At 44.4% G+C, this 17,375-nt stretch overlaps 1 protein-coding gene across 6 annotated transcripts in view; it reads left to right on the top strand.

Moving 5' to 3' along the window:
• Positions 1–17,375, top strand: part of GSR (glutathione-disulfide reductase) — a 60,444-nt gene that overhangs the window by 15,340 nt on the left and 27,729 nt on the right. For 4 of the 6 annotated variants that reach the window (XM_081523516.1, XM_081523519.1, XM_081523518.1 and 1 more), the window contains exons 1-2: positions 2,119–2,442; positions 16,163–16,189. In XM_081523516.1, coding sequence (XP_081379642.1) covers positions 2,146–2,442; positions 16,163–16,189 — 324 coding nt within the window. In that variant the 5' untranslated portion in view covers positions 2,119–2,145. Of the gene's footprint in view, positions 1–2,118; positions 2,455–16,162; positions 16,190–17,375 lie in introns of those variants that run through there. The other 2 variants (XM_081523520.1, XM_081523517.1) reach the window with 2 other exon arrangements.

A 17,375-nucleotide genomic window follows, 5' to 3' on the forward strand; every position in this document is an offset into this window, starting at 1 on the left:
CTTTCTTAGTTTGTCCAATCTGTTCCTTCCTGTGTGTTCTCAATACTGCCACCTATTAGCTTTGCCTCCTACACTGCCAGTTTCACCATTTCCAATCCATTTCATCTATTTCCAGGGAAAGACACCTTTGAGAAATCTCCAGAGACTACTGCCTGTGGAATAATGTCTACACACCTTAGCCTGGTTATTAGCAAGGCTTTCCAGAACTCTTCCACCCATCTCCCATCGCCCCCTTCAAGCTGCCTACAGTTCAACCAATCAGCACTGCTCTGCTTACTACTTCCTCTTACTGCTAGCTCACTTCCTCCACTCGAAGTTATTTTCTTTGTTTGACATGCCTGCCTTCTTTCGGTCAGCGTTCCTACTTCACACATGAAGAAAATGACTCTCAGAGGGATTAAGTGACTATGATAGTGCCTCTGGGGAGAGGGGTGTTGAGACAGATATGAAACCAAGTTTCTCTGACTCAGACTCTTCACTCCTAAGTACTTGCGCATATTTCTTAGGAACAAGTATATTCTCTTATTTAGCCACAGTACAAGTCTCAAACTCAGGAAACTTAACATCGATGTAGTATTATTGTATATTATACAGGCCATATTCAAATTTCACCAATCATCCTTTACAGGCAAATTTCCCCATCCAGAATCCAATCTAGGATCAAACTTTGCCCTTCATTCTCTTAGTTCTTCCATCTTCTTTAACTTGGAATAGTTCCTGAGCTTGCTTTGTTTTTAAGACACTGATAGCTTTTAAAGAGTACAGGCCAGTTACTTGTACAATGTCCCACCCTGTGGCTTTTTCTGAATAGATTCGGGTTATGGATTTTTAGCAGGAATACTACATAAGTGAGGTTGTATTCTTCTTCCTGCATTGCATCGCCAGGCACACAATGAGAGCTGTCCCACTATATTCACCTTTGACCACTGGAATAAGGTGGTGTGTGGACTACTGTAAAGCCACCAGTTTCCCCTTTGTGATCAGTAAGCAATCTTTGGGGACATATTCTGACTGTGTAAATAACTTTTTCCTCCTCAAACTTTCACCCAGTGGTTTAATGTTTAATGACACAGTGATCACTATGATGGTTGTAAAATGATTTTTTTTTTTTTAACTCAACAGTTTCATCTACATTTACTACATGGCAGTCTAGTGAAAGGAGGAACTTTCCCATTTTGTCCTCTATTCCTTTTTAATCAGGAAAAGAAAACAAAAATAATCCAAACAAAAACTTGAAGAATTGGATACTAGTCTAACTGGAGTGCGGTTGATGCTCCTTCCCCTTGCACATGAGGGACCTAAGCTTCTCTGAGACCGGACCTTTACTCCTCTGCCTACAAGGCTCTCGGCCTTGTGAGTGACGGGCGCTGGCCACACAAAGTGGTGTGGAGTTGAGAGTCTCCAGATATTCTAAAATGACACCCCAGTCTCTACAGCCTGGGAGGAAATGCCTTTGTGTGTCCACCTCTACTCTATGCTTCAACTTTTGAACACAAAAACATTTGTTCCAAAGCCTCCCAAACCGTGCTTAAAGTATCATCTGATGGTGGTGATGGGGGCTGGGTGGTGGGTTTAAAATGTAGATTGCTCGGGTCCTGCTCCAAAGGTTCCGATTTAGTAGATCTGCGTTAGGGTCCAGGGATCAGGTAGTCTGCGGATTAAACCTTGAGAAACATCACTCTCAAAATGATTGTGGGCAAGTCTCCTTTCCTGGAGAAGTCGGGCGCCACTGGCAACTCTCAAGGGGCCCGCTCAGAAAAGGCTAGGGGAACAAAAAGGGGCATTCATCCTTCCTCCACCTATCCGACTTCAGAAACCTACACCCGGCTGATGCCACTCGGGTGCTGGGAGCCAGGTGCTGGGGAGAACACGTAGGCAGCGAGATCGGGAAAGACACCCCTCTTTGGAGCAGGGCTTGGAGCAGGGCGAGCTGGCTCGCGGGCACGAGGGGACGCAGAGGGGTCGACACCGCCCCTTGGCGCCTATCCGCCCGAGTGCAGCCGAGCCCGAGGGCTCCACCCCCACCTCGCGCCGCGGCTGAGTGCTTAGTCACGGTGAGGCTGCGCCGGCCCCGGGGCCCACACGCCCCCCTCCTTCCCCGGGCCCGCCCCCAGCCGCACCCTCAGGGCGCGCACTTCCGCGCGCATGGCCCTGCTGCCCGGGACTCTAATCGCGAGCGCGGGACACGGCTGGCTGCGGGCGGCGCGCGCCTTCCCCAGCTCCGCGCCACCTCTGGCCTGGCCAGCCCGCGCCTTCTCCCGCGCCATGGCGTGCAAGCAGGAGCCGCAGCCGCCGTGCCCGCCGCCTGGCGCCGGCGCCGAGATCTCCTACGACTACCTGGTGATCGGCGGCGGCTCGGGCGGGCTGGCCAGTGCGCGCCGGGCGGCCGAGCTGGGCGCCCGGGCGGCCGTGGTGGAGAGACACAAGCTGGGAGGCACATGCGTGAGTATCCCTGTTCCTGGCGCTTCTCCTCGTGCCTCGGTCCCTGCCGAGCAGCGTTCCCGAAGCCCCGCTTTGTGTCCGCCGCTCTCTGCAGGAACAGCCTCTGTTCTTCCCTAGTGCGACCCACCCCCACCCCCGCCCCAGGATGGACCCCCCAGCCCCCCCATCAGCGCAGCGCTTTCCGCTTCGCCACCCCGGTCGGAGTCAGGATCCCAGGGGTGTAGAGGAAGGAAGTTTAAAAGGACTTATCCACGACCCCCGAAGCTAAGCCTGCATCCTTTCTGGCGCAGGTGTCATCCTAACGGTGGCCCGAGGTGATTAAATTTAACAGAACTTTCCTACATCCTCACTCCTCTGGGTGGAAGGGTATTATTGTATTCCATGCTGGATCTCAACACCAGACCCTTGAAACATAAAACTGCGTGGGGAATAATTGCCGCTCGCCCGCGTCTCTTTGGGGGGGGGGGGAAGGAAAGATGGAGCGTGTGCAGTTCACTGGGGATCCTGGGGCTCTCCCTTCAGTTTCAAGGGCAGAATGAGTTACAGCAGCGGTTCTCTCTCTTGGCTACACATTCAAGTCACCTGAGGAGTTGAAAAAAATTCTGCTTAACCCGGGTGCAACCTCGGCTTTGGTGATTCTGAATTGCAGCCAAGGTTGAGAATCACCAACTGCAGTTTACGTGGATGTAGGATTTACTATTAAATGATTTTACAGATCTTTCGTTTGGGGAGGGGGGAGGGGGCAGGATTTTAAAACTACCTCTCCGCCAAAGAGGGTTGTAAATACAGCGATTCAGAAACTATTCATTTAAAAAACAAGTTTAGTTTCCAAGTTATTGATGAGGGCTTTTCTTTCGCAGGACTTGGGTGAGGTACTTGCTGTTGGTATTAAAATGCTGTATCCCAGGGACTTTGCTGGCGCTTCAGTGGTAACACTCCACGATTCCGTTGCAGGCGTCGATTCCGTTGCAGGTGTCGTGAGCTCGATCCCAGGTCGGGGAATTAAGATCCCGCGTGCCCTACATGCGGCCAAAAAAAAATAAAAGTTGTATCTCAAGAGTTCCTTGGCTTGGAAATGGGTTCTTGAAGTTCCTTTGGAGAGAGATGCTTAAATGACACTACATTGGGAACTCCTTAAAGGCAGAAACGGATTTGTATGTTTTCAGCCTCTTATCACTTTAACAAAGTCCCTGCTCAGTAACCATGTGTGAATGAAACTCAAAATTAACAGCTGTGAAAGGTTAAAGGAGACAGAACACTGTCTCCAGTGTCCAGTGATCCTTTTTGAAGTTCAAAACGGAAGTGGGAACGATGAAAGGAAAAATCCCGGTTTAATGATCACCTTGCACCTTGAGACCTTAGTCCAGACAGAGCCTCAGAGAAGTCTGACGGCAGAAAGCAGATGGAGGGGTGCCAGTAGGAAGCCCCCCGGACAGCCGGTGACATCACTTGATAGCTGCCCATCTTAGTCCCTCTCTGCTTTTCTGTTTTCCTTCTTCCTCGTGAATGTCCTAATCAGCCTGTGGCATCCTTTATCACTGCCTTGATTAATTGGTATTAATCAAGAAGGGGATGCCCCCATTTTTAGATTCCTATTAGAAATGTAAATAGATGAATTAAGAGATCAGCTACTTCCAATTAAAAAAAAAAAGATGAACTACTTCAGAGAGCTAGCAAAGGACAGCTTAGAAGTTAGCCACTCTCTGCTTCCTTATAAAGAACCTGGCTTTGCTTATCTCGGACTTCCCTGGTGGCTCAGACGGTAAAGCGTCTGCCTACAATGCGGGAGACTCGGGTTCAATCCCTGGGTTGGGAAGATCTCCTGGAGAAGGAAATAGCAACTCACTCCAGTATTCTTGCCTGGAAAATCCCATGGACAGAGGAACCTGGTAGGTTATAGTCAATGGGGTCGCAAAGAGTCGGACACGACTGAGTGGGTTCACTTTCACTTTACTTATCTCATTCTGCTACCACAACTTAGTTTTCAGTAAACACTGATCTTTTGGGGAAAATACCCTATTTCATATTTTTATGATGTGCCATTTGGGCTTGTATCAAACTGGATTTGGTTTTGAAATGCCAGGAAGGGTGTAGTATGCCTTGACTATCAGAGGAGATAACTAATTGATAAAATGTGAGTTTAGATTTGTCCTGGGATTCTCGTTATCTGGGTTATCTGCAGTTGCCGTAACAAACTCCTTACGTGCAGTGATTTCCAAACAGGTGTAGGGAAAATTGAAACGCATTTCATTTGCTCCTGTCTTCACTTCACTTCTCTTAAGTGCGAAGTATTTGGACTGGAGGTGGTTGAGAGAAAAGGGTAGATACCAAGGTTTGTAGACAAAGGTATCTTCCCTCTAGAAATTTACAGTATGATAGGGGAGCAAAATGTATTGTAAACATTCAGGGACAACAGAGGATGAGATGGCTGGATGGCATCACCGACTTGATGGACATGGGTTTGGGTAGACTCAGGGAGTTGGTGATGGACAAGGAGTCCTGGCTTGCTGTGCTTCATGGGGTCGCAAAGAGTCGGACACGACTAAGCAACTGAACTGAACCCCAGAGTGCGGTGGCACCAGAGTAAGGTTCCCTTAGGGTAGTTGAGAAATGATCACTTCTGCTTGGGCACATTGGATAGTTTGGGGATAGAGATAATAATATCTTTGTGAACTTGAACTGGATGTATATCATTTTTTGACAGGGTAGGTCAGGGGCAGAGGCACAGAGGCAGGGTGTAAGTTGTGTAATCAAATTTGACTAGAGCAGAGCAGAGGTGTCTCCAATGAGAGATAGAAGCTGATGGGCAGGTGGTAGTAAACATATAGTGTTTCTGGAAGCACAGTTAACTATGGAAGGATTTTGAGCAGGAAAAGGACAATGTAAAAGTGGTTTTATGGTCAAGGTATCAATACTGTTGAGAGATGTCCCTTGGGAAATTGACATAGAAGTTTCTTTACTTTTGACTCTCCAACCATTTTTTTTCTTAAATATATAAATCTAGGGACTTCTCTGGTGGCACAGTGGATGAGAATCCTTCTGCCAGTGCAGGGGCATGGGTTCGATTCCTGGTCCAGAAATCCCACATGCCATGGATCAAGCAACTTAGCCCGTGCACCACAGCTACTGAGCCACGTGCTGCAACGACTGGAGCCCTGGTGCCTAGACCCTGTGCTCTGTAACAAGAGAAGCCACCACAGTGAGAAGTCTGCATGCGCAGCAACAAAGACCCAGAACAGCCAAGAATAATAAATAAATAAAAAATTCTTAAGAGCGTAAACTTTAAAAAATATATAGATCTCAAGCTTGGTGGATTTTTAAATTTTTTGCTGTGGGTGAATTCACACAGAAGTTTCAAGTTAGAGCCTTCTAGTGGTGGTGGTGATTTACAGGGAGTGCAATTACGTTTTGTTTTTAATTGTTTCATTATTATTTGCTTGTTTATTAGTATACCAGGTATATAGGTACATTTTTAGATGCTGTGGTCATAGCAACAGACAAAGCAGATAAAAATCCCCATCCTCATGGAGCTTACATTATGATCATTATATGTAATTTCTAAATTTTCCATGTGGTTTTTAACAAATAAAAAAATATACATTTTTGTTTTTAGCCTTCCTTCATGAAAGCTTAGACTCAAGGATTGATGGAGTTGGAAATGATTTTGGAGCTCTACTAATTCAGTCTTACTATAGTTTTTTTTTTTTTTAAATAGGAAGCACTAACATAAGCTTGCTGACTTAATTTTTTTTAATTACCACTTGAAAAAATTGTATTACTATCATTTTTATCAAGAATTTTTTCTATTAAAAATAGGAAGCTTATAATTTCAAGTAAAGGACAGTTCTTTCTTTATTTTTTTGGCCATGCTGTGCAGCTTATGAGATCTTAGTTTCCTGCCCAGGGATCAATCCCGTGCCCCCTGCAGTGGAAATGCGGAGCCCTAACCATTAGACTGCCAGGGAGGCCCTGACATTCCTTTAAATTAAATGCTTTTAGCTTTATGAAAATGGGGCATGGGCCTTGTTGTTTTCATTTCATTAAGGATCAGACTCACATAGAACCTTATAGGAATTTAGAAGCATTGTTCTAGCCTAGGACCCTCATTTTTACCAAGGAGCAAATCGAGTGTCAGCTAAAATGTGGTTGAAAACAAGCCAAGCATAAAATAATCTATGGAATTAGCAGCCCAGCCATCAGAAGCTATGGCATTGGTGTCATTGTGTGGAGTAATTTATGACTTGATCAACATTTTTAGTCATTCTTCTCAGCTACACAGAAGGAAACAACTTCTTCCTCTTAGGAACCAGTCATCATTTTGTGGCTAAAACTCTACTCTCCCAGTGTGGGGATCCTGGGTTCGATCCCAGGTCAGGGAACTAGATCCCACCTTCCAAAACTAAAGAGCCTGCATGCCACAATGAAGATCCTGCAACTAAGACCTGGTGCAGCCAAATTAAAAAACAAAGCAAAACAAAAAATGCTTGCTTTGGAATTTACCAGGTGGGTGTCCACTTCAGAGCTCCTGATTTAGCAGGTCTGGAGTGAACCCCAGCAGGTGTATTTTTATGAAGAGCCTGATTCTGATTCTAGTGTACTCGAGCCTGACACAATGCTGCAGGCTTCGTGGAAAGCAGGAATGTGCGAAGACTGAATTCAACCCCATGGAAGCACAAGAATGAATCTGGTGAACCCTGCACAGTTGTTGGGGTCAGATGATAATGAGTTTGGTCCAAGAGTCATTTCCTGGTTTCATAATTTCATGCTTCCGGAGTAAATGCCTTCCATGGGTGTATATGTGGTGTGACTGCTTGCCACATATACAGTTTTCCTTTTCCTGGATGCTTTTTGTCCCTTCTGTGATACAGTGGGGTCGGCCCCTTCCAAAGAGAAGATATTTTCAGGATGAGTGACCTGTGTTGGTATACTGAGAGTTCACTTTTCTTTCATGGAGTTTATCACTTTCAGCTATTAAGAAGCTCAGGTTTGAGATGACTGTGTCCCATACTGTGTTCTGTAGGGAAGGAAAAACGTTTTCTCCACCCTTTTATGTTCAGTAGCTGGGGCCTGCAAATTAAACTTGACAGTGGGCAGATTAATGGGAGAAAAGGTTTATTTCACATGCACACAGGAGTGTCACAGAAAGAATTGGGGAAAAAAGGAACTCATAGACCTGGAATCTTAATACAAATTAACAGAGGGTGACAAATTGTGGAAAAGTAACCAAAGGAAAGGGGATTTGGACATCTAGAGGCAATCAGTTGTGGAAAGGTAAATATATAGGGGGAAACTAATGGAAGAGAAGGGTTACTTTAGTAAGGTTTTGTGTCTGTGTGTGTGTGTGTGTGCAGATTCTTCTCATTGCTACCTTTCCATCTGCAGTGATAAGGGTTTTTCTCCTGCTGGTATAGGATGGGGCGAGAAACACCGTCACCAAGGGAAACAGTCGCTTTGCTTTTCAGCAGAAAGGTGGGGAGATCAGAGTTCCTCCTGTCTGCTGTTTCTAAATTGTCTTCACCTCAAAATAATGCCAGAGGAGTGGCATGGGCAATAGGGTGGCCCACTATTTGGTGGCAGCACATTATGTTGCCCTCAAATTCAATGTGGAAATAAGCAATGAAGGCTAGTACTGCTACTAAACATCTAGTGGACGAACTAGGTACAAAGGCTTGTGTAGCTCTAATAACATGAGTCCACTCTTAAATTAGTCTTTATTTTCCTGGTTCAGGTTAGACATTAAAAATGGGAAGCTGAAAGAAATCATGTTTCTCCCTAGGATTCAATTAGAAGTAAGTAATTTGTATTACCTATTGCAAGTCATTCATTTCTGAGGGCTGGAGAATACATGAGATAATTTTTGAGTTCATTTGGTGGAGTCTCCGAAAAGGTAAATAGGGACGTAACTCGTTTTGTAGCACTTTACAGATTCTGTGTTTGTTTTTCCTCTTTTACAAACTGCAGGCTTGTGGCTGCCCTGCGTTGCCCACATCTCCTTGTGCCATTTTTGCAGCAGCATTTGGTCACTTCGTGTCTCTGTGTCAAATTTTTTTAACTTCCGTGGTATTTCAGAGTTTTTCTTTATTATTATATCTGTTATGGTGGTCTACCATCAGCGATCGTTGGTTTTAACTACACGATTTCGTGAAGACTCCGATGATGGTTAGCATTTTTTAGCAATAAAGTGTTTCTTAGTTTTGTGCTTTTTTTCTCAGACAACGCTGTTACACACTTGACTACAGTGTGATGTAAACATAACTGTTGTATGAACTAGGAAACCAAAAACATTCACGTGACTCTTGGGGTACTCACTTTATTTCGGTGGCCTGGAGCCAAACCCGAAATATCTCCGAGGCCTGCCTGTATCATGCTTCTCTCATGATCAAGCGCAAACCGAGGGAAAATGCAGAGATTGCCCAAAGCCAAGGTGAACTAGAGCCTTCTGGGAGCTTAGGCACTGTGGTTCAAGGCCCTTCAGTTCTCTGCCCACGCAGATGTGGGAAGAGTAAGCTTGAGGAAAACGTTCTTTCTGACTTACTATTCCCTTGCCCCAGGGCCTGCAGGAGGACATATTCCAGTGTTCTTGCTGAGTGTACTGATGCAGTGATACAGACTAACCCAGTTTTTGTGTATCAGCTTGGGGTTCTTAACCAATGAGAGTTAGGGAGTAAGAGTTGATCCCTGGACAAAAAGTCTTTTTTTTAAATATATTACTTTCAGATAATTTGATATTTGTATATATTGTGAAATGGTCACCACCATAAATGTAGTTAACATCTGTCACAATACAGAATTACAAGTTTTTCTTGTGAACTTTTTTTTTTCTCTTTAAAATTTATTTTAATTAATTTATTTGACTGAGCTAGGTCCTAGTTGTGGTATGCAAACTCCGCTGTGGCTTGTGGGATCTTAGTTCCCCAACCAGGGATAGAACCTTGGCCCCCTGCATTGGGAGTGTGGAGCCTTAGCCACTGGACTGCCAGGGAAGTCCCCTCTTGTAAACTTTTAAGGTCTGTCCTCTTAGCAGCTTTCAAATAGTGATATTAACTGTAGTCACCATGCTGTATGTAGTTAACATCCCTGTGACTTACTTACTTTATAATGGAAAATTTGTACCTAGCAAAGTCTTTTTGATCATTAATGTCACAGTGAGCTGTGCTGTACACATCAGTGGGAGAGGCCAGCAGGAGGAGTGGAGGTTTGAAAAAAGGCCTGAGAAACAGCCATCTGGTAAATTGTTCTCTGTATTCATCTCGGCTGTATACAGGGCTTCCCTGGTGGCTCAGATGGTAAAGAATCTGCCGCCGGTCGGGAAGATCCCCTGGAGAAGGAAATGGTAGCCCACTCCAGTATTCTTGCCTGGAGAATCCCATGGACAGAGAAGCCTGGTGGTCTACAGTTCATGAGGTCGCAGAGAGTCATACATGACTAAGCAACTAACACTTCTTCACTTCAGGCCGCAAATAATTACATAGTAACAGGTAAATCATACACTAACTTGGAGGTTACTACCTCCAAGTACTACCATGTGCTTTGGTATTATAGTATCTATAGCTCCAGTAGGCTGAACATGCATATTTTTTAATGGTAAGAATACTTAACATGTAATCTACCCTCTTAACAAAATTTTAAGTGTACAGTACCGTATCACTGACTCAATGGACATAAATTTCAGCAAGCTCTGGGAGTTGGTGATGGACAGGGAGGAGGCCTGGCATGCTGCAGTCCATGGAGTCGCAAAGAGTCAGACACGACTGAGCGACTGAACAACAGTATTGCTGACTGTAGGTACAGTGTTGTACGACAGATCTCTAAAACTCATCCTGCTTATCGAGATTTGGAGCCCGTTAACTGGTAAATCCACATTGCCCTCTCCCACCCCCAGCCCTGGCAACCACCATTCCACTGTTTGATTCTGTGAATTTGACTGTCTTAGATCCCTCATGTAAATGGAATCATGCAATAACTATCTTTCTGTGACTGTCGTATTTCACTTATTTTAGTACATTGTTCCAAGGTTGGCTTCCCTGGTCACTCAGATTGTAAAGAATCTGCCTGCAATGTAGGAGACCCAGGTTCGATCCCTGGGTCAGGAAGAGCCCCTGGAGATGGAAATGGCAACCCACTCCAGTATTCTTGCCTGGAGAATTCCATGGACAGAGGAGCCTGGCAGCCTATACAGTCCATGGGGTTGCAAAGAGTCGGACACGACTGAGCAACTAACACTTTCCCAAGGTAGAACATGCATTTTTAAATGAACATTTAAGGAGAGCTCAGTTTAGAGAATCTTGCAATTAGCTCTGGAGAAGGCAATGGCACCCCACTCCAGTACTCTTGCCTGGAAAATCCCATGGACGGAGGAGCCCGGTAGGCTACAGTCCGTGGGGTCACTAAGAGTTGGACACGACTGAGCGACTTCACTTTCACTTTTCCCTTTCATGCACTGGAGAAGGAAATGGCAACCCACTCCAGTATTCTTGCCTGGAGAATCCTAGGGACGGCGGAGCCTGGTGGGCTGCCGTCTATGGGGTCGCACAGAGTCGGACACGACTGAAGCGACTTAGCAGCAGCAGCAGCCATTAGTTCCTTCAGTATTGACAAAGATCCCTCAAAAACAGAAAATAATCCTGATTGTTTCATGAGTTGAGAATGAGGCACACCTACGTTCATAAGTGCCAAAGAAAGGAGTGATCAGAAAGGGTGGGGTTAGTTGAAGCAGGCAAATCCTATTATTGAAGTCTTTCGATTTACCTGTTGATTGTTTAATCTTTTGCAACAGTCTTAGTAATGTTGCTTTGCCATCCACCTCAGAACCCACTTAATTTGCAAGGCCAGTAAAAGAAAGGCTGCCTCTTAATCCTTCAGAGTTCCTGCTTGCTTGTAAAAGGTATCTTGCACAAGTAACAACAGAGTTTTTCTGGTTGAGTGGAATTAAATAATTTTATGGAAATATGAGTGACCTTCGCATTTCTAAGCAGATTTCACACAGTCACAATTAATAACCATTTATTCACTGAGTGTTGCAACATGAGATATTAAATAGGATATGGCATCCTAGATCCTTTCTCTTTTGGGGGTGAGCAAGAGATGTGGGGCCAGATACCACTCAGTGGGTATCAGGTGGTAGAGAAAAGTGACACCCTAGAGGAGCTGGTCTCACATAGCTGAATCTGGTTTCCCCTGGTTGCCCCAGAGTAGCAGTTCATTTATGTTTGATCCCTGGGACTGGGAGATTGCATATTAATCTAAGGATCCACTAAAATAAGAATTGAGCTCAAACAATTTTAGTTCTGACATTTGACTACCTCTTATATAAGTTCATTTTCTTGCTTTAGATTCTGTTTTACGTAGAATACCTCTACTCTTCTTTCAAGCTAGATGCCTTCCCAGACTAACTTTCATCTGAAATTTGAAGGTAGAAGACATGGATATTGAGTATTTAATATGTGCCAGGGTGTGATAATTGGATTTATAATAAGAAATACGTATTTGATCTTTGTTCCCATTTCTGGCACAGAGCTCCTAAAACCTTTGGAATTTACTATATGATGAGTGATAAAGGTGCCTTGACATTCAGCCTCACCTGGGTTTATGTTAATGAGGTGTCTGATGGAAAGAACATAAGCATAGGTGCTGGTTGGCAAAAGAATCAGCCTAACCCCCTGACCTTGGGAAGGCAAGGACAAGGGTTTGGAGGTCGAATAACACCAGTGGCCAATGATTTAGTCAACCCTGACTGTGTAACGGAAGCTTTCAGAGAAAACCAAAAGGACAGGGTTCAGAGAGCTTCTGGGTTGATGAACACTTGGAGATTCGAGGAGAGTGGCATGTGTGCCCAGAGAGGGCATGAGGGCTCCACACCCCTTCCTGCATAGCTTACCCTCTGCATCTCTTCCATTGGTCTGCTCCTGAGTTACGTTATAGCTTTTTATAATAAACTGGTAATCTCGTGAGTAAAATGTTTCATCACACATTTCTCTAGGTCCTGTGAGCCACTCTAGCAAATTAATCAAACCCAAGAAACGGCGGTGGGAGGTGGGGTCATTGGAACCTTGGATCTGTAGCACGTTGGTCAGAAGCACAGCCGACAATCTGGACTTGTGTTGGGTGACTGACATGGGGGATGGGACAGTCTTGTAGGACTGAGCCCTTCACCTCTGAGATCTGATCCTGTCTCCAATGGATGCTGTCAGAATGGAGCTAAATTGTGGAGGAATAAAACACACATCGGGAGTGGTCAGAATTGTGAAGGGACGTGGGTAAGTGGTGTCCAGGGGCTTATTAGCTGTGGGTGTAAAGCTGGTGACACTCGCCAAAGACAGAGATGTTTATCTCTTCGGGTCATCAACACTAAGCCCCTAGAACAATGTCTTGTACAATACGATTGAAAGTTGTGCTGCAAGAAGCTGTTGATGAACCGATAGAGTTTTGCTTAGTGAATGACAATTTGTCATTTGCTAAGTGCTCCTGCCTCAGACCAGTCCTGAACTAGATTTTAGGCTGTGAAAAAGGAAAACAGATGGAAGAAACCATAGGCAACTCGTGATGGGAAACAGTAAGGGGGAAACCAGAGGAAGGAAGCTTACAGTTACTTAAGCACCAGTGACATTCTTGACCCGTGAGATTGCAGTTTAGCCAAGCTAATGTGGTTTTTACTTGTCTGGGCAGAATTGCAGGTTAGAAGGCCATACCTTGGTTAAATTGTGAAGCTCGTGAACTTGCCACAGGTATCATCAGACTCTCAGACTTCCCAGGTGGCTCAGTGGTAAGGAGTCTGCCGGCCAATGCCAGAAACACGGGTTCGATCCCTGGGTCGGGAAGATCCCCTGGAGGAGGAAATGGCAACCCACTCCAGTATTCTTGCCTGGAGAATCCCATGGGCAGAGGAACCTGGCAGGCTATAGTCTGTGAGGTCGCAGAGTTGGGCACAACTGAGCGACTAAGACACATACTTTTCCGTATGGCTTTTCTACACCGGAAGAGCCGGCAGACTGCAGAAATAATTCAGAGAGGTCAGTGGCATCATCAGAACTATCATGAATTAGAAAATAGGTGCTTTACATACATCATCTCTGATCATCTCAAAACTTCTACAATATAAGTATTATCAGTCCGATTCTATGGGATAGGAAACCGAGCTCAGAAGGGTTTAGAAACTTACCCCCAACAGCCAGCAAGTAGAGGATTCAAGCTCCTGTCTGTCTGACTCTACGTCTGTGCTCAACCTCAGCTAGCGAGTGGGAAGGAGGCTTGACCAGGGCTGCATAGAGCTCTCCACCCCGGCTTCCTCAGCTTTGTAGGTAACGAATCATCTTCTCTTCTTCCACGTTAAAGAGGCATCTGATAGTTGTGTTGCGCTGAAGTGTTCGAGGTTTCAGAAACCAGTAGAAACCCCTGGAGGCCTGTCACTAGGAGCCACCAAAATAGGAGGAGCAGTACTTCAAGGTCATGGGTTTCCATTCAGCCCTAGCCCCAGGTTCCAAAGTGTGCTAGACAGATTCTCTGGCTCCTAAAGCTCATAATTTTCTACCAGCTTCCTCCTCTGACTTCGGGCCCAAGAGTCTGTGATTTTAGGGAATATGGGTCATTCTGCTGCTGCCTCTGGAGTCGGCTTCTTGGACAGGCCAAGCACCTCCTTCTGGTCAGGACCATGGCTCCATGAGAGCAGAGTCTGTGTCCATTTAATGCTCTGTTTTGCATCATTTCTGGCATTAGTGAGTGAGCACTTAATCAGTACTTCTGAATGAATAAATGGTTAAATTTCTAAAAAATAAACTACTCGAAAGTCATACACTTGGCCTCAGACCTGTCTTGTTTAGGCATCCAGAGAGCCCGCCTAGTTCTCTGTGGTCGTGGTCACCAGAGCTTATGAGCACCTGGTATAAATTATTCCAATATAACAAGTGTTTCCATGTAAAAGAAAAATAATTGTATAGTAGAAAATACCGAAAATAGCTAAGAGTGATCAAAGAATCAACCATCTAAATTCCACTACCCAGATAAAATCATTTTGGTTTATTTTTTTGTCTAAATGAATTACACAAGTAAGGAATGACATTATAGAAAGTATATGGAGTAAAATATGAACATTTTCTCCCTCCCCAGAGATGACTACTGTAATAACATGTGCTCAAACAGTTTAATTGTATGTGCACATTTGCAAATATATATAAATGTAAATTGGAATATACAGAACAAATTGTTCTGCAACTTTCTTTTTGTCACTTAATATTCTAAGAATCCCTTCTGCAACAGTAAATAGAAATCACTGTGGCCTCGTGTCCGACTCTTAGCGACCCCATGGACTGCAGCCTACCAGGCTCCTCCGTCCATGGGATTTTCCAGGCAAGAGTACTGGAGTGGGGTGCCATTGCCTTCTCCGTGTGGCCTTTTAAAGGACTACAAAGTATTCTATAGGCTCAATGTACAGTAATTTCCCTATAATATTGGTTCCCTACTGATGGATAGTTACCTTGTTTCCTGTTAATCCCCATGACAGTGAATGCACATCCTTCTCTATGTATCTTTGGATGCTGGAATGTAATATGTGTCCGTTTAAGTGTAATAGAGTCCTAAATTTAGAATTGCTAAGCTCTAATGGTGTGTGCCAAACAGTATGTGCAGTTTTAATGGCTTACTCTTTAAAAAAAAATGCATATTTGTAATTGAATAAGTTTGATGTGTAACGTTGTGTAAGTTTAAGGTGTATAGCCTGTCACTTTGATGTATTTGTTGTTTATGATTGCCTAATGTAGGGATGTTTATCATGTTACATAATTATAGTACAATATTGCCACCTAAATACTAATTATCTTACTCTTAGCCACAGTTTTTTTCAAGTTATGAACTTTAGGATGGGATCAAAAGGAAATAAACAAATGTGCACAAAAATGTGTGTGTAAACATATACATCACAATTTACAAGGACTGTTGGGAGGAATTTCTCTCTAAGGAGTTTGAATAGTTATATTTTTTAATGATAAATAGTATACTTTTAAACAACTGGCTGGTTTTTTACTGAAATCTTACAGCTGTTTGTGGTCTCCTTTGTATTGGCTGCTAGAAGGCTAAGAGTCAAGTTTGTGGTCTGTTTCTAATATATAAACATATAGGTTTGTATATATACATGTATATAAGCATATATATAGTGTATTATCTCCATGTATATAAGCATAGAGAGAGATAATGGATGAACTTTGTTGCTTGATTCATCATCATACTTTGATCTTGAAAAAAAATGTAATTTTCTGCTATAGATTTTCTCAGAGGAGACATTCTGGGTGTTTTACCCAGCATAATAAATTTCTCAGAAATCCTCTAGGACAGCTGCTCCAATGGTTCCGTTGCCTTTATTCAGCTGGTGGGTCCTCTCACCGCTGCACTGCTCTTTTTCTTCGGCTTTGTCCCTCTTGGCTTGTGCAAGCTCTGACCTTGGCCACCTCCTGATCTATATCATCCCTGAAGTGCCTCCCTCCCCGCTGCCCTGCCTCAGAAGTGGAATTGTTCCCCCCTGCAACCCACTGCTTTTCTTGAGAAAATGCTGATAAGTAAAATTCTCTGCCTTCTCACACAAGGGAAGTATCGTTCATATCTTTTTCAACTCAGTACTAGAAAAAAGGGAGTAAATCTCCTGGGTGGATGCTTGGGTTTCATCTTTCGTGGGTTTCTTTGATGGTTTTGAATTGAATATTCCTAAAATATGTCCCTCTTATTTTTTTTCTAGGTGAATGTCGGATGTGTACCCAAAAAGGTAGAACTTTTGTTTCTCCTTCCTTTCATTCCCCTTGGACATATTTGGTGAATCATGATCAGAATAAGATTATTTTCAGATGTACCAGCTAAAATCTTTGCTGCAAAAAAGAGCTGAGAAACCTACTAATGGTGGCTTAAACCACAGGATAGTTTTTATTTGTGTTTTTAAATATCATTTGGGCTTCCCTGGTGGCTTGGTTGTGAAGAATCCACCTGCAATGCAGGAGATTAGGGTTCGATCCCTGGATCAGGACGATCCCCTGGAGAAGAGCATGGCAACCCACTCCAGTATTTGTGCCTGGAAAATCCACATGGACAGAGGAGCCTGGTGGCCTACAGTCCAGGGGGTCACAAAGAGTTGAACACAACTAAGCGACTGAGCATGGACAAATAACATTTATTAAGAAGCCTGGAGGGGGAGAAAAGATGCCTGGGGATAGAATATCTGAAAGACCCCTGGCTTCTCTCCATCTTTCCTCTCTGGTATCCTCGGTATATGATCAGTAGTATCATGCCCCGTCCCCTCAAGGCCACAGGATAGCTGGTGGAGCTCCAGGCGGGATGTCCTCACCCAGCACTTGCCCTGCAGATGGCTTTAGATTCTCCTGGCCAGGGCAAGCTACCCCTGCAGAGGAGACTGGGCAAGTGAGTAGCAGATTCAGCCTGGAAAAAGGGACGGAGGGGCTGCTGGAGAGAGAACCACAGACATATTAGCTCCTGGATACTAACTGCATCATACAGACAAAGGAAATTCATCCTGGCCATTCACCTTGTGGTTAAGTTTTCACAGTGACCAAGTTCCTTTGGGGACACAGTGGGGAGATAACCAGGAATAGGACACAGTGTCTGGTCTCCAACTTCTGATGATCTAGAAGGAACAAAGGCCAACGAAGTATCTATAGTCATGACATCAAAGAAAAGCATTATCTGTCTGCACAGGATAACCTTTTCTCAATAGGGAGGTCCAGCCAGGAAATAAAAACGATTATATCCAACTCTACATCCAGCTATAAGCCCAAGTGCCGAAATGACCAAGACCTAGTAGATGAGGGTGGCAAATGGATGGGTGTGCCACACACATGTGGCTTCAGTTAACACCTGGAACCCTCAGTGACTTTGCACAGGGTGGGGTGTTTGCCTCAATCCATCTGGTCTTTCACCTGCTCCAGTGCAGCTCTGATTTT

The sequence above is a fragment of the Giraffa tippelskirchi genome, chromosome 8 (genome assembly GCF_054371585.1).
Source record: "Giraffa tippelskirchi isolate mGirTip1 chromosome 8, T2T-mGirTip1v1.2.pri, whole genome shotgun sequence".
NCBI classification, from domain to species: Eukaryota; Metazoa; Chordata; class Mammalia; order Artiodactyla; family Giraffidae; genus Giraffa; species Giraffa tippelskirchi.